The sequence below is a fragment of the Chenopodium quinoa genome, unplaced genomic scaffold (assembly GCF_001683475.1).
Source record: "Chenopodium quinoa cultivar QQ74 unplaced genomic scaffold, ASM168347v1, whole genome shotgun sequence".
Taxonomy (NCBI): domain Eukaryota; kingdom Viridiplantae; phylum Streptophyta; class Magnoliopsida; order Caryophyllales; family Amaranthaceae; genus Chenopodium; species Chenopodium quinoa.
In genome coordinates, this window is record NW_018744284.1 from 3,072,174 (window position 1) to 3,097,291 (window position 25,118).

The window sequence follows — 25,118 nt, forward strand, 5'->3', positions numbered from 1 at the left end:
TTGATGGAGTATTTCAAGAAGAGATTGCAAGTTTCTTAGTGAAATTGTGAAGAAGAGAGTATTCTTGGAGAGGAAATCAGAGAGGATAAAAATAATTAACTACAATCATTCTTTTGATTTCGCAATTAAAAGGAAGACGAAACCGCAACTGCCAGGAGGAGCGGGCGCTCCTCAAAGTGGAGCGGGCGCTCCTATTCTAGGAGCGGGCGCTCCTCACCCAAGTTGCGAAATTCAACAAGAAGGCAGTGATGGGCGCGGTTTTGGCGCGACCAGCAGCGCAGGCGCGCCACCAAGACGCGCGGGCGTACCAACCTCAACCTTCCAAATTTCCATTTCCTGAGAGGTATGCGGTTTAGGCGCGCTCTCTGCGCGGCCGCGCCTACCTTGTGCGTACGCACATCATGGTTCGCGAGCGCGCAACCATAAACACTCTAAATATCCAACAGGGAAGGGGGGCAGTTTTCGAGGGTTGGGGAAGGGAGAGGGGTTGTTATTCGGGGTGAAGAAGGGAAGAGGGGGGGGGGGGGGGCGGTTTCGTAGGCTAGGGAAAGGGGGCGTTTTCATGGGTAGGGGAAGAGAGAGGTTTTTTTAGAGGGTTGTCCGGTGGGGGAAGGGGAAGGGCCCGAGGTTTACTTATTTTTTTTCTATTTTTTGGACTAATCACGGGTAAACACTTGTTAGGTAACCTAGTATAACAAGTTGACTTTTGTTGACTGTGAGAATGTGCGAGATTATAATTGGGTCGAATTATTCGAGAATCATGTTTGTGCGTATAATGTTCTTGATCACATCCTCCCGACTACCCCACGTCCATATGAAGTCGATGCCCTATGAAATAGGCTAGACGTAATCGTGAAACAACACATTAATGGCACAATCTCATTGATCTTCTTCAAACCATCCTAACCAGGAAATCTAATGCTTAGGAGACTTGGGATTGTCTCAAAGATATCTTTCAAGACAATAAGAGCACAAGGGCTGTGTATCTTGAGAATCAGTTTAATTCTCTTCATCTTGATAATTTTTCGAATGTCACAGCCTACTATTAATGGCTCAAGAGCCTCTCCGACCAGCTTGCAAACGTCGGTCAACCCATTACCGATCAAAAATTGGTTTTGCGTTTTGCTACAGGCCTCACCAAGACAGACTATGATACGGTGGCAGCCATGATTGCCCAAACAGACCCACTGCCATCATACAACACCGCGCGGTCCTGCATTCTTCTTGAAGAAACCCGTCGGAATACCGAGTCGACTTCATCAGCTTCTTTCGTTGCTCAGCAGAATTCGTCGCTATCTGTCGTAAACTCGTCCTATCAGTAGCAGTAGAACACCGGCGTCGGTAGAGGGGGCGGTGGCGGAGAGCGAGGTTGTGGTGGCGGTTGAAAGGGTGGTGGCAAAGGTCGTGGTCACGGTGGACCAGGTCGTGGTAATCAGCCCAATCAACAACTATCCCCGCAACACTAGGTTCATACCGGGCTCCATCACTAGATTGACCAACTGTTATTTTATCTTGGTAGAAGTCATCATTAAGCAGTTTTTGGTGTCCACCAGTATAGCATGCATTCCTTTCATTATTATAGGTGCCCTCGGCAACATATGAATCACTACAAGAGGTTCTCTCAGCTGGTACTGGCCCACATATAGGATAAAAATTAAAGCTTTTATCAGTTTTGAGGTCGTCGTGTATTTACTCGACAAATCACATTCACGAAGAGTAGTGGATAATTTCTTAAGGTGTTCATCACTGATCCTATCCTTATTTTTTCTAAACAGATCAGTCCAATCTTTCTTATTCATTTGAAATGGAGCATAAGCCATTGAGTTGATAAGTCTGGCAGCTTTTTCGTAATCATCCTAGAAAAATTGCTTGGCTGACCATTCCAAAGAATAGTATTGGATGTGGGATTTCTCCAGCTTCCAAAGTTGTTTCAAAGGCATGTTCCAATGAATGCCACTGCACAAGGAATTGAAATGTTTAATAATAATAAAATTTGTTGCATAATGAAACTATCAAAATAGAGACTGCGTTAGAATTCTTGAATTTAAATCAATTGCCTTACCTTGCCTGCTTTTGATGCCACGAGAAGCAGTATTGCATGTTTTTCCTGATCAATCTGGTATCTTAAAAAGCACATTTCCTTGTAAACATACGCAAAGAACTCCCACTTATATGCATAAACTAGTGCTTCAAGCACTGCTCCATATGTATAGAAATCTGGGATTAGAGGAGTGTCACCATCACCCAGAAACGCTTTATTTGTATCCAGGTTTAACTTTCTCAAATAACTCCTAAACCTCCAAGAACACATCATTACACCCATAAACTGTTGACATGGCATTTACAATTCCAATACTTGGAGGACAATGATCTAGCACATGCTCAAATATAGATATACAAGCATCAACATATCCACCATCCATAGAAGACATGATCATGCCAATGAAAGTCACGGCCAATACACTGTTTTTTTCAACTTCTTAATCTGCCAAGGAATTCAGAAAATTAAAAAAAAAAAAAAGGACCTTTCTTGCCATATTCATAGCCATCACACCAAAAATTAGCAATCTAGATCCATGTAGCATCTTACCTCCATCACTGCTTCTTGCCACCTTCCTTTGTTGCAAAGGCAGCAAGCTAGTTCATTGTACATGTTGGCAGATCCCTTTATTCCCCTTTGTTCCATGTCTGACTATACGCACAACTTCATCAACTTTACCTTGGTTCCAGAATAATGCAAGGCAAAGTAAGGAAAGGACAAGGTAGCTAAGGCAAGGTAAGGACAAAGTAGTTAAGGCAGGCAAGGCCATGAGGGGGTACATGGCAAAAGGAAAATCACGAGCCAAAGCATTAATTAGATGGCTTCAACCACCAAATAAACTACTTAGTGTCCCATACTCTCATGGCACCCATGAGATGAAACTCAAGCAATTTCATTCCATAACTTGCCTGAAAAAGTTCACTACATGCAAAATTGAAGGCATACAATACATGATATTGGGCCATTGTAACGGTTGAGAATGCACCCCGAGTTCATAAAAGGTTAGTTGAACAATATACAATCATACACCCACTGCGCCCTAGGGTCATATAATGTTGTTTAGCCCCATATACGACCATTAGCCAGTTCTAAAGGTTTCGGTGAAAGCATAGCTAATACGGGCATTCCTTGTTTCTCCTATTGATTAACAAAATTGTTTCTCTTGGGGGTAATATAGTCATTTTAGGGGTATGCTGTCATGTGATGTGTACAAGGATGCTTGCCAACTGTTTCCACGTGGGCTGATTTGGTGGACGACCTTGACGGAGTTAACTACGACAAGATAACAGTAGTAGGATTAACAGCAGTAAAATTACAGAAAATCGAATAAAAAAATGAAATTAGAATTTTGCAGAATAATGAAATCGAAGAGATAGAGAGTGTTTCGGGGTTTTCTGATGTCCTGCGGGAGAGTTACAATTCCGAGACTGGAACCGGACGCTTGTACCTGCAAAACAACGGAGACTCCTGGTGGTGGGAGCTCCGCCTCCAATGGTCAAGTTAGTACTTGATTAAGGAGTAATTAATGCGGAAATTAAAGTGATTGGGTCTCTCTAGGTGAGAGTGTTTAATGTAGGTAATCTGCTTTGTTAGCGTGATCAGCCTGTTATCTCTGTAATTAATGTCCTCTCCCTTAATGAGGATTAAGGGAGGTCTTTATAACCTTGGGAAACGTGCTAATCCTAGGTTTAGGTTAACCTAGGGCTGATTGGGCTTCCCTCGGAAGTTGGGCCTGGGTGGCCGGTTTCCCCATTAGGCATGGAGTATGCCACGTGTCATGACATAATAGGTCCAAGGTGGACGAATAAGCGTGTGCCACGTGGCAAGCCCTGACAGTTCCAACTGGGGGACACTTGGCAGGACCTGATTGGCCCACGTGGCGCATTTCGATTGGTGGGAGCAAAATCCCCTAATCATTTGCCCCTCACAGGTGGCACGTGACTGGTCACGTGTTACCTGTGACAGGTGCCGCACTGTAACAGGCGACGACCTGCTACAGGTGTCACTCGGCGAAAGGCCGAGAGATTCTCCCGCCCAAATTTTGAATTCTGGAAGTGACCCTTCGCCTTCTCACTTCGCCTATATAAGGGAGTGTTGACTTCAGTCATTTTCTCTTGAGAACTTTTGAGAGAACATTCGGACCCCTGAACTTGCTCTGACATTTTGGACCCTTTCTGCCTACCGCCTGTTCTGACAAGCCGACTGCACAGGATTTTCAGAGCTTCATCAATCGTCACTCGTTCAGGTAACCGTCGGTTCTCTTACTCTTAATTTTCTTTTAATTTTATTCTTTTTTGAAATGGCACCACGGAAGCACTCGACACGACCTAGGTTAGTGATCAGCCGGTCACCGGGGACGGCTGAATCTTGGACTAGGAGTGCCGCCTGCCCTTTTCCGGACCCATCTTTGCCCTTTATACAAAGTCCGACTGTATCTGTGTCTATGCAGAGCATGATGGCCAGAACAAAAAAGACTGCCAGGATCTCAAATTCAGACGGCTCCTCCCACAGGGTGCCGATTAGTGAAACATCTGACCAGGCGCCAGATGTGGAAGTGAAACAAAGCGGCTTGAAAGCCGGAAGTTCTGAGGGAGGAGTCAAAGTGACCCCTTCCCATTTTACAGTTGACAATTCTTCATTCTTTCCTGCTCCTTTTAAAGGAGAGGAGGCGGGCCCCTCCGGGAGAGGGGAGGAGTCGTCCTCTTTGGACTCGTCAGAGGACGATTCCGAGTCTAGCTCTTCTGGCCATGCTTCTCTGGACACAGAAGAGAAAAACAGTCGCCTGCAAGAGGCGAGGCTTTCTCACGCAGTTGAGAAGGGGGACAATTGGGCGGAGCCATCCGCCTCTTACCGAGAGCAAAATACCCCCTACTACTGCATGGTACCTCGGGGCCGGATCACAGCCATGCAAGAGAAAGTGGAGAGCTTTATCGCAAACCCCACAATGGGCCCCGACTTTTTAGTGTTCGTGCCGGATCCAGAAGACACAGTCGTCTGGCCGGCTGGTACCAGTTATGATAGCGCCTGCTTTGGTTGCTACGAGGCGGCCATCAAGGCTGGGCTGCGCTTCCCACTACATCCGGCTGTTCAGCGGATCTTGGATGGGTATGAGTTGGGGTTATGGCAGTTAGCCCCGAACTCCTGGGTCAACGTACTCGGTTATGTGGCCGGGTGCGAACTGCACGGGGTGGAGCCGAGCTTCGAGGCTTTCGCCCACATGAACTATCTCAGCCGGACCCCTAAGGCAGGCGGTACTGGCTGGTATCAATTGACGAGCCACAGGGGCTACCTCATGACGAGAGGTAAAGCAAACAAATGGAAGGACTGGCGGAGCACCTTCCTCATCATTGAGAGTTCAGACACAGAGCTGAACAAGCGCCTCAACAGGTGGAACAGGAATCCGCCCCTTCTTGCAGGCGGCCGCAGCATGCCGCCTGTTCCCCCCAAGGCTAAGAAAGAGATCCTAGATAAAGGACTCTTCAAAGTAGAGTCGAAGGTGAACTCTACTTCAGGGGTACGAGAGCAAGTACCCCTGCACTGCGTCCCGAGCTTCAAATGGCTCTACGACGAGTACTTTTTGGCTGCCTGTGGCCTCAGCAGTCGGTGCTCAAGAGGTAGCCGGCCTGTCGAATACTCTGTTGTTTCATGCATTTCTTGTTATGACTTGTATTAACTTTGCTAATAGTTTTTGCAGCGGACGCCATGAGCAAAATTACCGCCTCCAAGACTGCGGCGGCCATGTTGCGGGCCTCCATCATGCAACAAGCTTCAACCGACTCCCCCAAGAAGGGGGCACCCTTGGTGGGCTTCGAACCTTTCACCCTTTTTTTTTTTGGAGTTGTGTTTATGCATATACTGACTTATTTCTTCTTTTTTAGACGGGCGCTCCAAGAGCTTCTTCTTCCCAACAGCCGGACCCCAAGGCCCGGAGGACGACTGTTGCGAGCTCTCCTGGTTCTGCCAGGAAACATGCGGCGGCTGAGAAACAGCCGGCCACTTCTTCTAAAACTCCAGCTGGGCCGCCTAGAAGTATGAAGTTGTCCTTGTAAATTTTAGACTTGCTCCCTTTTTTACTAGGTCTAATCCGTTTGTTTATGCTTGATGCAGCCGGCCCTCAGGAGCCTGACTTGGTCGAGGTGGCCAAGTCTATGATCAAGGCCGTTCCTCCAGGTGAAAGGGAGGCGGTCAGGGGTGTCGGCACCCTTGACCTAGACGGGATTGCAGGGATCCTTGCTCAGGTATACTTGGCATATTTTTGAGTATTTGAATTCCAGGACGCCTGTTTTCTTTTTTGTTTGGAAACTGACGCCTGTTCCTTTTTACTTAGGCCCTGCTCCGAGTGAACGGCCTTCGCAAGCCGCTTGACCGGAAGAACAAAGAGGTAAAGGCTGCAAAAGCTATGGCCGCCTCTGACTGTGATAAGGCAATGTTTCAAATTGCCCAAAATGAAGTTCTGACCATTGATATTCTTTATTATCAGGCGCAGGCTACCGCCGCTATTCGGGCTCCGTTAGAGGCGGCCCAGAAGAGGAATGGCGAGATGGAGGCGACCATCACCAATCTCAAGGCCGAGCTGAAACCTCTTCGCCTAAAGATGTACTCATACGAAGCCTTGGAGAAATCCTTGGCCAACGTAAAGGAACGCCTGGTGACCCAGGAGAAGAGTCTTACTCAGGAGCTCTCGGAAAAGGCCGAGCAAGAAAAGAAAGAGCTGGTCCGGGAGATGATGGAAGACTCTGCTCAAATCCAGCGCATGACTTGGGGCCGCCTCTTCCCCAATGCCGACTTTGCCTCATGGGAAAAAACGTACCGCCAGTGTTCTGATACATATAATCAAGAGATCCTGGCGGCTGCTGAGGAAGAGGCGTTGGAGGAAGCGTTGGAGGAGGAGGAGCCGGTAGTGGCGCTTGTGCCGCTTGGGGGTAATGCATCAAAGAAGAATGCAGTTGAAGCCGAGTCCAGCAAGAAGAGTGCTGACCAGGCGGCAGCTGCTAATATTGAAGATCCGCCCCTTCTTAAGCTTTATGTATTCTTTCCACGGCCTGCGTGCCGTTTGTTTTGTATTTACCCGGCCAGGGGGCCGGGGCTCTGAATATTTTGCCGGTCTTTAATGACCGGCTTCTTTTTAATGAATTTTTTGTTTTTCTTCAAATTTGTCTAAGTATTGAATATTCTGATATCCAATTGTTCACTATACCGACTGTTTTACATGGCCGATAGTTGCATACAGGTACGGATAGTTAGTCACGCCGCCTATGCCCCTGGACGACTGGTTGTCGGTTTCCAGGATAGACGATCAGTCGGCCATTTATCCAATCGGTATTCGAACCATTTTAAAGACTGGATCCCCTTTAGGCAGGCGGTCCTGTCATTTGTAAAATTAACCAAGTAGGAAAGTGGTCTGACCAAGTAAACATGATTGTTACCTAGTTGCCAAGGAACTGAGTAGTAGAGGTATCAAGCGGTGGGTACCGGTTGTTTCCCTTTATTCGCCAATGTTTGTTGGCTTTTAACTCATAAGTTGTTAACTTAGCAGGAGTAGTGGTTGAGAGCCTCTGTTTGCTAAAAACAGGCGGACGACTCATACCTTTTAGGCTCCATACTAAGTTTGAGGGAGTGACCATAAGTTAACATAGGAGTTACTTAGTCTCCGTCACACTCTAGATTGAGTAGTAGAGGTACCAGACGGCGGAAGCCGGCTGATCCCCTTGATTCGCCAATGTTTGTTGGCTATTAACCCGAGTGGTTACCTAGTAGGAATAGGGGTTTGAGTGCCCCTGTTTGCCAAAAAACAGGCGGTCTACTCAAACCTTTTAGGTTCCATACCAAGTTTGAGGGAGTGACTATGAGTTAACGTTGGTGTTACTCAGTCTCCGTCACTCTTGCTTGAGAAGTAGAGGTACCAGGCGGCGGAGGCCGGCTAGACCCCTTGATTCGCCAATGTTTGTTGGCTATTAACTCAAGAGGTACCCCCTGCATTTATCCCAAGTAATACAGGCGGTTATCTGACTCAGATGTCAACTGCTACCACTGGTTTGGTTAGTGATAGAGTTATCCTTGTCTCAAAAATGGCTACGTGGTTGCCCTTGGGGGCAGTCGTATAGGTGCCGTGTAATTAGTTTTTAGAGCAATGTTCCACCCAAAAGGGAGCTGCTCTCTGCGACGAATTTCATCAGGAGGGATGCCGCCGGACGCCTGCTATGATGTTGGGACATGTCGTATTAGTTTTGAAGATTGGATCAGTTGGCTTGGCGCCTGGTCTGATCATTCGGCATGTGGCCTTGGTTAGTTCTTGGTGAACGTAGGTGGTAAGTAAGAGGAGGGTAGCCGCCTGTTTAGGCACAGGGTCGGCCAGGCCCTAATCTTTTTAGCTAAGTATAAAGGGGGTGGCTGTGTGCTTTGGAATCAGTAGGCCATCTTCTATGGAGAGTAGCCGACTATATGTCCAGACGACATGCCCCTATGGTGATAAGAGTAAAATACTCAATGGAGAGTAGCCGACTGTAAAGGTACAGGCGGCATGCCCCTCTGAAGATAGAGTAAAACTCAATGGAGAGTAGCCGACTGTAGAGGTACAGGCGGCATGCCCCTCTGAAGGGAGTAAAATACTCAATGGAGAGTAGCCGACTGTAAAGGTACAGACGGCATGCCCCTCTTAAGTAGAATAAAAATTAAACACGGAGAGTAGCCGACTATTTGTTAGTAGGCGTGCCCCTCTTAGTACAAAATTGAATATTAAGTGCAAACTTTTATAAAGTAGCCCTTGATTATTTACATCATTCAAAAGAAATATTTCTTAAGATTATCTACATTCCAAGTTCGAGGCAACGGTTGTCCGTCTGGTGTTTCCAGCCGGTAGGTACCGTCCCTGACCTCTTCACAGATTCGGTAGGGTCCTTCCCAGTTGGGAGTTAGTTTTCCAGACTCATTAGCCCTACCAACTGCTTCCATTTTTCTAAGTACAAAGTCCCCCACTTTGAGTGGACGCCTGTGTACTTTTTTGTTGTATGATCTAGTCATTCTCAGGCGGTAAATTTCATGGCGCAAGACAGCATTGCCCCTCCTCTCAGGAAGTGAGTCTAATGCCAGGCGCATGGCTTCCCAGTTTGCCTCTTCGTCATATAGCATTACTCGAAGAGTCGGCTCGTAGTGTTCTATTGGAAGAACAGCTTCCGCACCATAAGTTAGGAGGAATGGAGTTTCTCCAGTCGCCCCTTTTTCAGTCGTCCTAATGGCCCAGAGAATATGTGGTAATTCATCCGCCCATAGGCCGCCTGCTCGTTCAATCTTTTTCTTAAGACCGTTTGAGATGATTTTATTAAAGGCTTCTACCTGGCCGTTTGCTTGTGGACGGCCGACAGATGCAAAGTAGTGTGCAATTCCTTGGTCACCCAACCAGCTTTTGAGAACAGGCGTCTCAAATTGGGGACCATTATCAAAAACCATAGACATGGGAACCCCGAACCGAGTGATGACATTTTTCCAAATGAATGAAATTACATCCTTCGTCTTGATTCCCTTTACAGCCTCCGCCTCTACCCATTTAGTGAAGTAGTCGACGGCAACAAGTATGTACCTCCTTCCGCCTGTAGCAGGCGTATATGGACCCAGAATGTCCATGCCCCACTTAGAAAACGGTAGTGGGCTATGAATAGTAGTGAGGTCAGTAGCCGGACGGTGAATTAGCTTGCCAAACCTTTGGCACTTGTCACATTTTTTCACCATCTCCATTGCATCTGCTTCTAAAGTAGGCCAAAAGTAGCCCTGCCGCCTTGCCCGTTGAGCAAGCGTACTACCGCCTATATGAGAAGCACAGTAACCAGAGTGAAGATCGTCTAGTATCTCTCGTCCCTTCTCTGGAGTAACACACTTTAAGAAGGGTTGAAGGTACCCCTTTTTGTGAAGTTCTCCCTTTACTATTTCAAAACTGGTTGCTCGTTTTTTCAGTGCTGCCGCCTGTTGATGATCATCCGACAGGGTACCGTTTGTCAGATATGCCCTGATTGGATCCATCCAGGTTGAGCTTCTGTCTAGGATTGCAATAGGTTCTTCCTCAATGCTTATCCTAACCATTACTTCCCAAAAAACAGTTCGAGGAGTATCACAGGAGGCGGATGATGCTAATTTTGAAAGTGCGTCCGCCTGGTTGTTTTCTGATCTCGGCACTTGGATCAGATGGAAAGCCTCAAGAGAGCCGACTACTTGTCGGACCGCCTGTAAATACTTGATCATGGCCGGATGGGTTGCTTTGTATTCGCCATTGTACTAACTCACTATCAATTGTGAATCGGAACAGGCGTCTATTTTTCTTGCCCCTGCCGCCTTACACATGCGGATTCCGGCTAGTAAAGCTTCATATTCTGCTTCATTGTTTGAGGCCTGAAAACTGAAGCGTAAAGCATACTCGTACCTGTCGCCCTCTGGCGACTGACATATGACTCCTGCTCCACAACCATTTGAAGTAGAGCTTCCGTCCACATATACCTTCCAGACTTGGTCTGGAACTTGAGAGTCAGGAGGAGGAGTCATCTCAACAATAAAGTCAGCAAAGGCTTGCCCCTTCACTGCTTTTCTAGGCTCGAAAGTAACTTCGAGGCTCTGAATTTCTATGGCCCATTTGATCATTCGGCCCGACGACTCCATGATGGTCAGTGGCCGCTTGATAGGTTGGTCTGTATACACGACGACTGCATGTGCCAAAAAGTAGGGCTTCAATTTTTTAACAGCCATGAAGAGTGCAAGACCAAATTTCTCCACTAAGGGATACCTCAACTCGGCATTTTTCAGTACGTGACTGACAAAGTAGACCGGGAGCTGACAGCCGTCTCTTTCAGCAAGGAGAACAGCGCTTAACGCATGATCAGAGACGGCCAGGTACATGTAGAGTACTTCTTTGGGCAAAGGGCTGACCAGCCTCGGCAAGGAATGCAGGTGAACTTTCAATTTCTGGAAGGCGGCCTCAGCATCCGGCCCCCATTCAAACCTTGCCTTTTTCTTAATTGCCTGGAAAAAGTATAAGCATTTGTCGCCTGATCGGCTTAGAAATCTTCCCAAGGCCGCCAGACAACCTGTTAACTTCTGAACCTCTCGGTTGGTACGAGGCGGCTGCATGTCAATGACCGCCTGCACCTTCTCAGGGTTCGCCTCTATTCCTCTCTGATTGATAAGGAATCCGAGAAATTTCCCAGACTCAACTCCAAAGACACATTTCTTGGGATTGAGCATGACATGGTGCCGCCTGAGTGTGGCGAAAGTTTCTCGGAGGTCCGACAGATGATCTTTCTGAAGTTTAGTCTTGACAATCATATCATCAATGTAAGCCTCGACGTTTCTCCCAATCTGATCAAAGAACACAGTGTTTATCATTCGCTAGAAGGTAGCCGGGGCATTCTTAAGACCAAACGGCATGACCGTGTAACAGTATAATCCCTGATCAGTGACGAAGGTCGTCTTCTCCTGATCTTTCTTCCATAAAGGAATTTGATGGAAACCAGAGTAGGCGTCCATAAAGCTCATCAAAGCATGGCCGGCTGTTGAGTCGACCAGGTTATCAATTTTAGGTAGAGGGTAACTGTCTTTGGGGCACGCCTTGTTTAAGTCTGTGTAGTCTACACACATTCGCCAGGTGCCATTCGGCTTTTTAACAAGCACCACATTTGCAACCCAGTCTGGGAAGTAACATTGCCGAATGAACCCTGCATCAAGTAATTTTTTAACTTCGGCGGCTGCCGCCTGACTTCTTTCTTCGCCATGGTTCCGCTTCTTCTGCCGTACCGGCTTCTGTTTCGGATCCACGGCCAGTTTATGTACCGCCAGATCAGGACTAATGCCTGGCATTTCATGGACTTCGAATGCAAAGATGTCCTTGTATTCTTTCAATAGTTTGTGAAAGTCGTCACCTAGGACTCTCAGAGCAGTCGTCCCAACTTTGACTGTTCGGTCAGGACACGAGTCGTCTAGGATCAGATCCGTATGCTCACCAGCAGACTGAGGGCGGAATTCATCCGACCGCTCCTCTGCCAATGATTGCTATTTTCTGTCCTTTCATGAGGTCCCTGTCTGGGATGCATTTCTCTTCTTGCCGCCTGCTTCTTGAACAGGCGCACTCTCCTTGACATTGTCAAGGTCTGTGTTTCCACCACTTGACCCAGTGGCCATAACATTGGGCTTGACATCCGAGAGATAGCACTCTCGGACCATCCTCTGATCTCCCCTTAGGGACCCGACTGTTCCATTATCCCTCTCAAACTTGAGCAACATAAGAGATGGGATTATAACAGCCTTGGAATTATTCAGGGTTGGTCGTCCCAGAATCATGTTGTAGGCCGAGAGTTCTTTTACTACCAGGAACCGGACTACCATGTGTCGTCCTTCCCCTTTTTCGCCCAGACGGATGGGTAAATCCACTCGTCCCACTGGGTGGACGACTCCTCCTCCAAACCCTACTAAAGGGTGGGAGGCCGGATGTATGCAATCAGTCTGATATTTTAGTTTCGACAGACATTTGCTACTGATGAGATCTGAGGAGCTTCCGGTATCTATGAGGATTCGGCCAACTCTCTGGTTGGCCACTTTACATTCAATAACGATAGGGTCGTCATGCGGCCCTCTTACCCCTCCTAGATCTTCTTCAGTGATGACAATCTCAGGAAATGAATATTTGGACGGCCGTTCTTGGTGAACGGAATTTACATCTAACCGTCTGATATTGTCTTTGTTGCCCCTAATAGTGGGGCCGCCTCCTGAGAAGCCGCCTGCAATGGTGTAGACGACTGCATCATCTGTATCGGAGTTGTCGGCCTGTTGATTCTTTTTGGCCGACTGCTTTTTTGAGGAAGTGTTCCCCGTAGATTTCTTGACATAAGTGCCAAGATCACCTTGCTCAGCCAGGCGGTCCAGATACCGCATGAGACTGATGCAGTCATTGGTGTGATGACCAACATCTTCATGATAAGCACCGAATTTTTCCTGGTTCCGGTTGTTTGCAGAACCCTTCATGGGGACCGGCTTCTCAATTGAGATCTGTCCCTTGATTTCTTTTAGGATAAACTGGTTATCCTTGTTAAAGGCATACTTTGGGGAATATGGTTTGAATTCTTTTTTCTTTTTCTAGGCCGGCTGTTTAGAGGAATCAGCCGCCCAGACCTCTTTTCTCTTCTCATCTTTGTTTGACGACTGTTTCTGTCGTCCTTCTCTTTTGTCGGACCTTTTCCCGTCCGACTGTTTTACCGTACAAAGATCAGTCGCCTGTATATAGGCTTCCGCTTCAATCAAGGCCTCTTGAAGAGTCGCCACCCTCTTTCGGACCAAATCAAATTTGAAGGTCGACCCGTCCTTGAGACCTCTGAAAAATTCAGTATAGGCTACTTCATCCGGTAACCCTTGAATCTGTATTCTCATCAGGTTAAAACGCCTGATGTAAGAACGAAGCCCCTCCTTCTCGCCCTGCTGAATTGTTCCTAAATCAAGGGTCGTCTTCTTTGCAGGGATGTTCATGGCGAAGTTGGAGGTGAATAAGTAAGCAAGCGTCCTGAAGATATTTACACAACCAGTCGGCAGGTTGCCGAACCATTGTTGTGCGATTCCTTTGAGAGTCGCTGGGAAACACTTGCTCCAAGTGGGATCATCCAACCCTTGAAGGTACATCAGGTTGGTGAAGGCCATAAGATGGTCTTCTGGGTTAGTAGTGCCGTCATAGGCGCCTACTAATACATTTTTCACTTTGGCCGGCTGAGCGGCTTCAGTAATTTCCTTGGAGAAAGCCGACGGCTGTTCACCAAGTCTAAGCAACCGTAGCTGCCAGTCCATAGGTTGGACATTTTTTGCTGCAGGTCCACCAAACGGAGGTGGCTGTAAAAAATACTGTTGTTGCGGTACAAACGGTAAGTTTGGTACCGCCTGGTCGCTATGAAAGCCGGACTGACGGGAGGTGCCGCCTGACTGACTCTCATGATACGACTGAGTATGCCTCATTGAGGTATTTCTCAGACTGTCTTGAAAGTTTGAAGTAGAGGCCGACTCTGACAATCGGTCACTCTTCTTCTGCTCTAGCAGTAGCCGAGCGTCTGTGTATGATTTCCTCGACCCGTCCGCCTGAATATGACGAACAGGTTTCCTATTTCCTGGAGTAGGAAAATGGTATTTTGTGAAATCAAGGGCAGTCGGCTCCCGCTTCCTAGATTTAGGATGAGGAGTCGCCTCTCGCCCTTGAACTGGCTTCCTCTTTAGTGAAGTGGAGGGTTTCTTAGCCGACTGCTCCTTGTCCAGAGCAGGCGGCTTCTGTTTGATCAACTGTTGAATTTCTCCCTTGAAGTCCCTCATGAAGGTCATGAGTTCGTTCCTTGTAATGGGAGCAGATCCATCAGTCGGCTGCTGCCGAACAAGCGGTGCGCCTGCTGGCTCACTTCCAGTTTGAAGATGTTCCCGTTCCCTCCTTTCGGTATGACGGGTACGTCGGGCCCTTAGGGTCCCGTCTGAAGCTGTGTGAGCTTCAACTTCAAATTCACTCTCAGTATCGTGGTCCGACTGAACTTGAGGGTCGTCTAGGGGACGCCTCTCTTCAGGAGTCGGTACAGACTTGGATGCCATCTCAGAAGTACTCTCCCCACAGACGGCGCCAAATGTTTCGGGGTTTTCTGATGTCCTGCGGGAGAGTTACAATTCCGAGACTGGAACCGGACGCTTGTACCGGCAAAACAACGGAGACTCCTGGTGGTGGGAGCTCCGCCTCCAACGGTTAAGTTAGTACTTGATTAAGGAGTAATTAATGCGGAAATTAAAGTGATTGGGTCTCTCTAGGTGAGAGTGTTTAATGTAGGTAATCTGCTTTGTTAGCGTGATCAGCCTGTTATCTCTGTAATTAATGTCCTCTCCCTTAATGAGGATTAAGGGAAGTATTTATAACCTTGGGAAACGTGCTAATCCTAGGTTTAGGTTAACCTAGGGCTGATTGGGCTTCCCTCGGAAGTTGGGCCTGGGTGGCCGGTTTCCCCATTAGGCATGGAGTATGCCACGTGTCATGACATAATAGGTCCAAGGTGGACGAATAAGCGTGTGCCACGTGGCAAGCCCTGACAGTTCCAACTGGGGGACACTTGGCAGGACCTGATTGGCCCACGTGGCGCATTTCGATTGGTGGGAGCAAAATCCCCTAATCAGAGAGGACTCGAACATTTTGCAGGTTGGAGATTGGAGATCGTAAAGCGGAGGAATTTCGGCAAGATTACAGCATTAAAATTACAGAAAATCGAAAAAAAAAAACGAAATTTGAAGTTTGCAGAAAAACGAAATCGAAGAGATAGAGAGGACTCGAACATTTTGCAGGTTGGAGATCGGAGATCGTAAAGCGGAGGAATTTCGGCAACTCATATCTACTGTTAATCGAAAAAAGGTAACTTTAAATTTGATTTGGGTTTGAAGTGTTGTAGATCTGACTAGGGTTTAGGTGATTTGTCTGTTCGAACATGGTTTAATTTGCAGAAATGTCAGATAATTTGCAAATAATGAAGTGAACTACTGAATTACGAAAGTGTGAACTGGTTTAATTTCCGTGTTTTAATTTCCGTAATTGAAATTGGTTGAATTCTTTCTGGTAGAGGTGTGTGTTGATAGATGAGAAATTTACATCGGACTGATGTGAGCATGAATAGATGAATTAATACATGTGCAATTTACAGGATTGTTTAAATGTCTAAAGGAAATCGTAAGCGTACATTTTGTGATGTACTAGAGAATGTGGTATGTACTTTACAATTTGCTTAATACTGAGTTTGTTATGTAGATGTTAATTGCTGGTGAATTAATTGCTGGTAGTAATGTGAATTAATACATGAGCAATGTAGGTTGGTGAAGAAGAGGATGGATTTGTGTTGAGTAATAAGGTTATAACCATATAATATGTCCTGTTTTGCTACACTAATATGAATCTCACTAATAAGAATCTGTGAAATGAAATTTTGGAATGAATTGATTGCAGGTAGTAGGCACACCGAGGGAGAAAACAATAGAGTTGTACTCTGGAATTTTTAAGGTAGCTAGGTTACGGTTTTGGTTTGGTAGTAGTAATAAAACAGTTGGTAATGTAGTTGTTGTGGTAGGATGATAGGTTAACTTATGGAGGACTTGTGAAAGCGAGAGGAGAGGTGATGTTGGAACTTGCTACGGGCAGAAGGAGGGTAAGACTATTTACTGTATGTTTATGTTTGATGATATGTGCTAACTAAGTGTGTTTAGTAACGTGGGTGTCATTGTTTAGCAGCCTCATAACATGAGTTGTCAGATTGATTCATTTGGGCGTATTTGCCAAAAATTTGATGATAGGAGAAGACGATGGGTTTGTGAGATGGGTTTTGGAGGTATACTACAACTTGCATTCAATATGCAATTACCGCGGCAGTTGGCGTATTGGTTGATGACTCGTATAGATCCACTAAGAAAAATGTTGATAACTCCCGATGGTGTGGAGTTTAGGTTATCCAAGAAACAAGTCCGGTGGGTGTTAGGAATACCAATGGGTACAAGGAGTGTTCCTTCCACTAAAACCATGAGTGTAGAGGATCGGGAAAAGGTGCAAAGAATTTTGTTGAAGTACGGGAAGGCATGGGAGTCTAATGGACAACGTGGTCGGGTGTACATGTCGGTCGGGATACCATTGAGCTCAGAAATGATGGACCGCTTAGAGGGTCACTTTGATGGTAGTGAGGAAGAGGAATTTAAGACGTTTTTAATAATTGCTTTGGAGATGGTATTGTGTCCTACAAAGTCTGCCCGTCTTGCGGCTGATTTGTTACCAGCAATTGGATGTGCAATGGAGGCTAATGAGTACGACTGGTGTGGTTTAGTCTTGTCGAAATTCATAGGGAGTGTTTCTAGTTTTGCTTGACGATTCTATGCTAATGGGTTTGCAAGTGGATGTGGAGGCTGTGCTATTTTTGCTACCGTATGTTTTCGTTTCAAGTTATGTATCTCTTTGTATTCTCTATTTATTTATTTACACCGCTTGCTGACATACGAGACCATATTGTTTTAGATATTTTACTTGGATCGTTTAAATCGGGATGCTGTTGATTGGGAGATTTTCCCAATACTGAAAGTATGGAGTATGCATGAGATTCGGATGGCATCGAAGATGGACAAATCAATTAAAGGGGACTTTGGGAGGTTAGGGGTAAGAGAAATGTTTTTGTTTTTGGTTATTTTTACTATTGGTCATTTGGTTGTTGTTTATTTTTGGTTATTTTTAGTATTGGTCATTTGGTTGTTGTTTATTTTTGGTTATTTTTACTATGGGTTTTTGTTTAAAATTATTTAAAAATCTTAATCTCCGTAGGTGTTGGACATAGCTTATGGGGAACAACACCCGAGGGATGCAAGGGATAGTGTTGCCCCCCAAGATGAAGTGTATGTAAGTATTCTTCATTTTTTTTTATTCAGCAATAAAACATTTTGCAGATTGTTTTCTGATATTTTTTTGTGTAATATTTTACAGATTGCAACAGCTGGGGTAAGTGTAACTTTCAAGATTAGGCATAGGAGGGGTCGAACTGTTGACTGTCAAAGAAATGAGTAATGGCGGAAGTGCCGGAAGTAATGTCTTATTTAGAGCATTTTCCTATTTATTTGGAAGTACTTAATAAATGTATTGAGAAATTATTTCATTTACATTAAGGTAATGTACACAATAGTTGGGCCTTCTGATGTTTAAATTTGGTTTTGGGTCATTTATATTCATATTTTTGTTTTAAAATTGGTTTAAAAGTTCTATATCAGGTCTAACTCCAAATCCTTGGTAAATTAAACCATGTTCAACATCATTTTGGGCCACATTTCAACCTCTGGTGGTCCAAATTGAAACCTAAAACCAAAAACCATTGGAGGCATGTCAGTAGGATCTTCGTCTCATAGCACCAACACTTCAAAATACTCATAAAAGCAAGAAAAATGTATAAATGTATTGACGTGGAAACTAAAAAAACCTACAACACATATCCTAGATGTATACAAAGACGTGTGACTGATTCATATTGTAGAAAAAAAAAATCACTTTGCTTATGCATAAGGTATAGAGAGGACTTCATTTTTATACAATCAATAGGTACAAAGAAAATTAAAAAAGAGAGCCCAAAATAATATGACAAATAAATAAATAAATAAATAAATAACAGCTTCAACATGCACCCAAGAGTGCCAACTGCAAAATTAGCTTATTTTAAGCAACTTTTTTTTTTATTACAGATATTCTTTATTTCTTAAAGCACTATCCATTTCAAGGGTGTTCAAGAGTTACTGTTACTATAGATTAATATGGCCTAGTATTATCATTAATTTGTTTTATTATCAATAATATTATCATACAAATACCTTAATTATGAATCATATACTTATATAAAGAAAATAATTTAATATTTATATTATTTTCGTTTAACAATCACCAAATATTATGATTAGACATGAAAGATAACATTTCATTCCCAACAACCAAATATATCACAACATTCATTCCAACAACCAAATATATTACAAGATTCATTAAAGTTGATCATCATGCCCACTTGAACTGGGTATTTAAAGTCCTACAAAATACATTGTTATCCTCTAGATCAACTAATCGAAAGCATATGGGAAGCCCAAAGTACCTACTATATCACAACAACTTGGAATTGAAGTTCATTATCAATATCAATTCACTTGTCTTGACAAGGACAAAAACAATCTCTCTTACTCCCTTTTCGGTCACAGATCAGATTTTGGGGAAACAAAACACTTCGTGTCCATTCCTAATACTCGCACCTCGAACGGTATGAATTGGAGTAACCTCCCTGTTTTCATGGATCATTGTTATGTAGTCACGATTCACATCGACTTCCTCACTCCAGATTTGAAATAGCTTCTCAAGATACGCATCCATCCGGATTATCACCTTCTTATACATTGGACGGGTTCGGACCTCTCGAAGGTAGATGACTTTTGTATGAACGTCCATATTATCCTCATCATTCTAGTAACTAAAAGTAAAGTTTTTGATACATTAGTCTAAAAAACCATGACTTGAATAAACTTTGGGAAAAATTAATCTTAAGATAATATCACAAAAACTTAATATATTATCACACAATCTAGAGATATACCACAAAAACATAAGATAATATCACAACATAAATAATATATTTTATATATTAAACTATGTTAACATAAATAATATATTTCTATATAAACTCATAAACTAACAAATATGAAACCATATTAAATAATATATTCTATATAAAGACTCCTAAACTTACAAATATGAAACCATGATCTTCACTGTACATATTTCTACTTTACCCGTCCGACAACAAAGAACTTGGCTCCGGTGTGAATCCCAGCCCGTTCCAGTGTCTCACTACCAACAATTATAGCACCAGCCTTCTTAATAGTAATATCATCCGGCAAGCAGTCCACCCTAGCAGCATACTTGTAGTAAACCTGCTCGAAACTTTCATTAACCCTAAGGCTAAACTCAACTCCAGGATCATTTTCAGTGAGGCTCCTTACCGTGAATGTTACCTTCGGGAAAAGGGAACTAGGGTTTGGGTAAAGAGCCTGAGTTTCGGCCTGGTCTTCTCCGGCCACTATTGCCTCTTCCATGTCGTCATCACCGAGGACATCTATCACCTTGGATTTACCGGCCTTTTTGTCGCCTTGAGGAGGCTCTTTGACATCAGTAAGGTCGATGATTGCATCTTCCAAAACCACCGGAACACCATGCACATTTGTCATGAGTTTATGTTGGTAAAATAGAGGGAATTAAAACAGAGTAAATTAAATTAAGAAAGCAAAAGGAAAATCTGATAATATGCTCTTAATATTGCTACATCAATTGATCAATATTTGTGCCTTTATATAGGCTTACATGAAAACAACTTAAGCTAGAAAAGTGGAAGAAATAACAACTTGCTACTGATTTATTCAAAACACTAACTAACCCTTAAGACTCGGACAAAGTAAAACAGAAAAGTTGAAGCATTCTTCATTCAATACACCCCCTTGCTTCAAAGCTACACACACCCATCTTCTGCCTAAAGTAAGTGTGCTTATCAAAAGAAAGAGCCTTCGTGAGTATGTCTGCAGTCTGATTGTTTGTTGCACAAAATTTCAGCTCGACTTCCTTCTTTGCAGCTAAACTTCTGATGTAGTGAAAGCGTATGTCTATGTGCTTGGTTCGACTATGATACGCTGGGTTCTTAGTCATGGCAATTGTTGCCTTGTTATCACAGAAAATCTCAGTAGCTTGTTTTTGTTCACAACCAACCTCACTCAACAGTCTTCGCAACCAAACCATTTGACAAGCTGCAGATGTAACAGCCACATACTCGGCTTCAGACGACGAGAGTGCCACTATATCCTGCTTCTTCGAGCTCCATGATATTGCTCCTGACCCCAAGATGAAGGTATGACCTGAGGTGCTTCTTCTATCATCAACACAGCCTGCCCAATCACTGTCACTGAACCCAAACAGCTTGCAATCTGCATTTTGCGCATACCAAATGCCATACTCAAGTGTACCTCTAATGTACCGTAGCACCCTCTTAGCAGCTCCAAGATGTTGCATAGTGGGAGCATGCATATAACGAGAAAGAGCACTTACAGAGTACACGATGTCAGGACGAGTGTGAGTTAGATAATTCAGTCCGCCTACCAAGCTTCTATAATAACTCGAATCCGCAGCTTCAGTACCATCATCATGCCTTAGTTTCTCACTCGTATTCATAGGAGTTGCAGCAGGCTTAGCATTGTACATATGGAACCTATGCAGCAGGTCCTTTGCATATTTCCTTTGCGAGATAAACACTCCATCTTCAGCTTGATTCACCTCGAGTCCAAGAAAATATTTTAGCTTCCCCAAGTCCGTCATCTCGAACTCTTTTGTCATTGAGGACCTGAATTCTTCAATCAGATTTTGTGATGATCCCAAATAGATTATATCATCCACATACACGCACACAATCAGGAAATCAGACAACTTACTCCCTTTCACATACAAGGTTGGTTCATTATCACTACGCACAAAGCCATTTTGCAGAAAATATGAGTCAATTCGCTTGTACCAAGCTCTTGGAGCTTGTTTTAGGCCATAAAGTGCTTTCTTCAGCTTGTACACCTTATGCTCCTTCCCATTTACCACAAAACCTTCAGGTTGGGACACAAAAACTTCCTCCTCCAAGTTGCCATTCAAGAACGCAGATTTGACATCAAACTGGTAAAGTGGAAGTTTTAATTTGGCAGCTAAAGACAAAAGCATTCTCACTGTTTCAAAGCGTGCAACAGGAGAGAATGTTTCGTCGTAATCAATACCCGGATTTTGTGCATATCCTTTGGCAACAAGCCTTGCCTTATATTTTTGAACACTACCATCAGCATTATGTTTCACCTTGTAAACCCATTTGAGTCCAATTGGAGTTTTACCGTAAGGAGAATCAACCAATTCCCATGTGTGATTGCGCTCAATTGCAGTAAGTTCTTCTAGCATTGCCTCCTCCCATTGCTCATTCTCCACTGCTTCTTCATAACAGGTTGGTTCAGACACATACAAGGCAAACGAACATGATTCATATACTTCGCTTAAAGACTTCATTTTTCGTGGTGGTGTGTCTGATGATGAGCTGGACTGATCTGATGAGCTGCTTCTCTCACTGCTTGGTGTTGAGGACGCACTTCTGGTTGGTGATATAGGAGGTGTGTGAACCTCATTGTTATTTGGTTGAGGCATTTCATGTGCAGTCTCTTCTTCTTCATTAGTCAAGAGAGAATTAGGTGATTGAGCACTATCTTTCGCATCTTCCCAACTAGCCTCTTCATTAAACTTGACATTCCTGCTTATAATTACTTTGCCACTTACGGGATTATATAGCTTATATGCCTTAGATTGGGTGCTATAGCCAACAAAGATATATTTTTGTGATTTCTCATCAAGTTTTGAACGAGAATTGACTAGAGCATAAGCTATACAACCAAAAATGCGTAAGTGACTCACCTTGGGCTTGCGACCTTTCCATGCCTCATATGGTGTTTGATCATAGACTGCTTTGGTAGGAGAAATATTGAGAATATAGACTGCAGTAGCCACGGCTTCAGCCCAAAATTCCTTTGGAACGTTTCTTGCGTTTAGCATACTTCTTCCCATTTCAACAATTGTGCGATTCTTCCTCTCGGCAACGCCATTTTGCTGGGGCGTATAAGGGGCAGTGAGCTCTCTGTGAATGCCATTTTCTTCACAAAATTGATTAAATTCTTCTGAAACAAACTCTCCTCCACGATCAGTGCGAAGGGTTTTAATGTGACAATCACTTTGTTTCTCCACAAATGCCTTGAACTTCTTGAAGTGCTCGAATGCTTCAGATTTTTTCTTCAGGAAATAGACCCAATTCATGCGGCTAAAATCATCAACAAACAGTAGGAAATAGCGACTCCCACCTAGTGAATCAATTGACATTGGTCCACATAAATCCGCATGAACTAGCTCTAAACAAGTTGAGGCTCTCCATGATTCCCCACTTGGAAAGGCTGGCCTGCTTTGTTTGCCAAACACACATCCTCCACAAAACTCAATAGGCTCGATTGTAGGCAAGCCAAGAACCATTTGTTTCTTGCCTAACAACCGTAAGCCATTAATATTCAGATGACCGTATCTCAAGTGCCACAAACTTGATTCACTATTTCCCTTTGCAATGAGGGCATTACTGGTTTCACTATGTGAAATATTTAAGGGAAACATTTTGTTTGGGGTCATTTTAATGCTCATAATTTTGCGATTTTGGTCATGAATATCACAATGGCCATTTTCAAAAATTACAGAATATCCACCCTTAATTAATTGACCAACACTCAATAAGTTGTGAGTAAGAGAAGGTACATACTGAACATCATGGATGAGTTTCGTCCCGCCATTACAAGTTGGAATTGCCACTATGCCTCTACCTTCCACCTTAACTTGCTTGTCATTGCCGAGTCGCACAACTGACTGCTTTGTGTTATCGATTGACTTGAACCATTTCCTTTCTCCTGACATATGATTAGAGCATCCACTGTCCACGAACCAGATTCCATGCTCCATCGGTTCAAGCTTTGAATGGGCCAAAAACAGATTGCTTTCCTCTTGTGGTGCCTCGGAGAAATTTGCCTTCGATTCTCCTCGTTGCTTGCTCCAACAGTTGGTCTCAGTGTGACCATTTTTCTTGCAGTAATTGCACTGAATATTGCTTCTGGAGTGTTGATTGAATCCTCCATTGTGCCTTCGACCGCGACCTCTACCGCGAAAGGCTCCTCGAAAACCACCTCTGCCTCCTCTGTTATTTGATGCTTCACCTTTTCCCTTTACGAAAGGCTCACCTCTCACTTGTAGAGCCTTTTCTTCACCTTTCTCCTTGTCTTTCTTGAACCTGGATTCATGAGCTAGCAAGGAACACATTAATTCGTCGAATGTGTAAGTTGAGAGATCTTTCGATTCCTCAATTGCAATAACGACCCCATTGAACTCAGGATCCAGGCTGCGCAACACTTTGCTTACAACTCTCTCGTTGCTCAAAAGCTCACCATATGATTTCATCTGATTAACAATACCTGATACCTTCGATAGGTATTGTTGCATAGACTCCTTCTTGGTCTTCTGCAAACCATCAAATTCAGAACGTAATGCTTGCAATTTAACAGAGATTACCTTCTTATCGCCAAAGTACTCGTGCCGTATGATCTCCCACGCTTCTTTGGCTGTCTTGGCAGACGATATGCGAGGGAATATGTCATCATCCACTGCAGATTGGATAAGAAATAGGGCTTTGGCATCCTTTTTACGATTGTCACGCAATCGTTGATCAGGTTCTCCTGATGCTTCGGTGTAACCTCCTTCAACAATGTCCCATAATTCTTGAGACTTGAACATGGTTTGCATTTTGATACTCCAAAGGTGATATTTTTCGCCTTTGAAGATTGGAATGAGAGGTTGTGCAGAAGGGTTTAGGCCGTTGTTAGACATAGTAGAAGCTTGTTTGATTGAGTGGTGAGGTTACGTGAGAGAAGAGAGGGATTAGAGCCGATTTTTTTTTTTTTTTTTTTTTTTTTTTTTTTTTTTGTGGAGCTTGGTTGAGAAAAACAGTCTGGCTCTGATACCAGAATTTGTTGGTAAAATAGAGGGAATTAAAACAGAGTAAATTAAATTAAGAAAGCAAAAGGAAAATCTGATAATATGCTCTTAATATTGCTACATCAATTGATCAATATTTGTGCCTTTATATAGGCTTACATGAAAACAACTTAAGCTAGAAAAGTGGAAGAAATAACAACTTGCTACTGATTTATTCAAAACACTAACTAACCCTTAAGACTCGGACAAAGTAAAACAGAAAAGTTGAAGCATTCTTCATTCAATAGTTTAGCCTTTTTCTGAGACAATGACTTCCCAGCCAGCAACGTAGAAAACACACTATGTCGGGCATAGGCTAGTGGTATCGGATGGGAAATTATGGGGCTGGAAGACTCACTGATTCTAGCAGAGAGTTTTAAGATAGGGTTTATGGTTCAATAAAGAAGAGAGTGATACATGTGATATTAGTGGCTCCTTTTATATAACAAAGTACTTGTGGGATTATAACCCCTCTACATTGGAATACAATGTTTACGTATGTGATATTTTGGGGTTAGAAGACTCACTCGTTGAACACTTCGTGGAATGGGTCGGCCCATTAGTTGCACTCATGTGGAGACCTGCAATTTTAGGCATCAAGGAAACAGTGACCTATTTACGTGATAATTTTTTATGGTTATTACCCAAGGGATACAAGAGGTTACTGTCGTTTGTTTTATCTCTTCTGACTAATTTTTCCATATCCACTTTCGTACAAATCATATCTTACCAAATCCCCTAAATTAATGAGATTGAATTGATTATTATTATTGTTATTATTATAAATCGTAATAGTATAATAATATTAACAGCTCTATAAATTATCAAATTTTTTTATCAATAAAATATAAATGAAAAATTGAAAGACATACCAGTCATCCATAAATTTGCTTATGATTTATTGATTAATACAAAGTTTGA

General features: G+C 43.7%; 2 protein-coding genes across 5 annotated transcripts; one reads left to right on the top strand and one right to left on the bottom strand.

The window, feature by feature from the left end:
* Window positions 1-15,192: 15,192 nt before the first annotated feature.
* On the top strand, window positions 15,193-17,707 carry LOC110695002. 4 transcript variants are annotated; one of them, XR_002506020.1, is made up of 9 exons: window positions 15,193-15,431; window positions 15,718-15,778; window positions 15,883-15,921; window positions 16,017-16,070; window positions 16,138-16,215; window positions 16,299-16,979; window positions 17,070-17,200; window positions 17,370-17,444; window positions 17,529-17,707. XR_002506020.1 is itself a non-coding variant. In XM_021872199.1 (6 exons), exons 2-6 carry the CDS (start codon window positions 15,728-15,730, stop codon window positions 16,920-16,922), a joined length of 846 nt encoding a protein of 281 aa, XP_021727891.1. In that variant the 5' UTR covers window positions 15,193-15,431; window positions 15,718-15,727; the 3' UTR covers window positions 16,923-17,707. The 4 variants fall into 4 exon arrangements, 1 of the variants encoding a protein (XP_021727891.1); XR_002506018.1 differs by having other exon boundaries at window positions 17,070-17,444; XR_002506019.1 differs by having other exon boundaries at window positions 17,370-17,707.
* Window positions 17,708-18,468: 761 nt separating this feature from the next.
* On the bottom strand, window positions 18,469-19,799 carry LOC110695003. Its single transcript, XM_021872200.1, has 2 exons — window positions 19,321-19,799; window positions 18,469-19,037 (listed from the first exon to the last, which is right to left on the bottom strand). Exon 1 carries the CDS (start codon window positions 19,796-19,798, stop codon window positions 19,355-19,357), a length of 444 nt encoding a protein of 147 aa, XP_021727892.1. The 5' UTR covers window position 19,799; the 3' UTR covers window positions 18,469-19,037; window positions 19,321-19,354.
* Between the last annotated feature and the right edge of the window lie 5,319 nt (window positions 19,800-25,118).

What these genes read in the sequence shown, in the direction of transcription:
- LOC110695002 (XM_021872199.1), top strand. Translation starts at nt 15,728, where the DNA reads ATGTCTAAAGGAAATCGTAAGCGTACATTTTGTGATGTACTAGAGAAT. An exon ending in GTGATGTACTAGAGAATGTG is followed by an intron (nt 15,779 to 15,882) that starts GTATGTACTTTA and finishes TGAGCAATGTAG; the next exon opens with GTTGGTGAAGAAGAGGATGG. An exon ending in TGTACTCTGGAATTTTTAAG is followed by an intron (nt 16,071 to 16,137) that starts GTAGCTAGGTTA and finishes TTGTTGTGGTAG; the next exon opens with GATGATAGGTTAACTTATGG.
- LOC110695003 (XM_021872200.1), bottom strand. Translation starts at nt 19,798, where the DNA reads ATGACAAATGTGCATGGTGTTCCGGTGGTTTTGGAAGATGCAATCATC.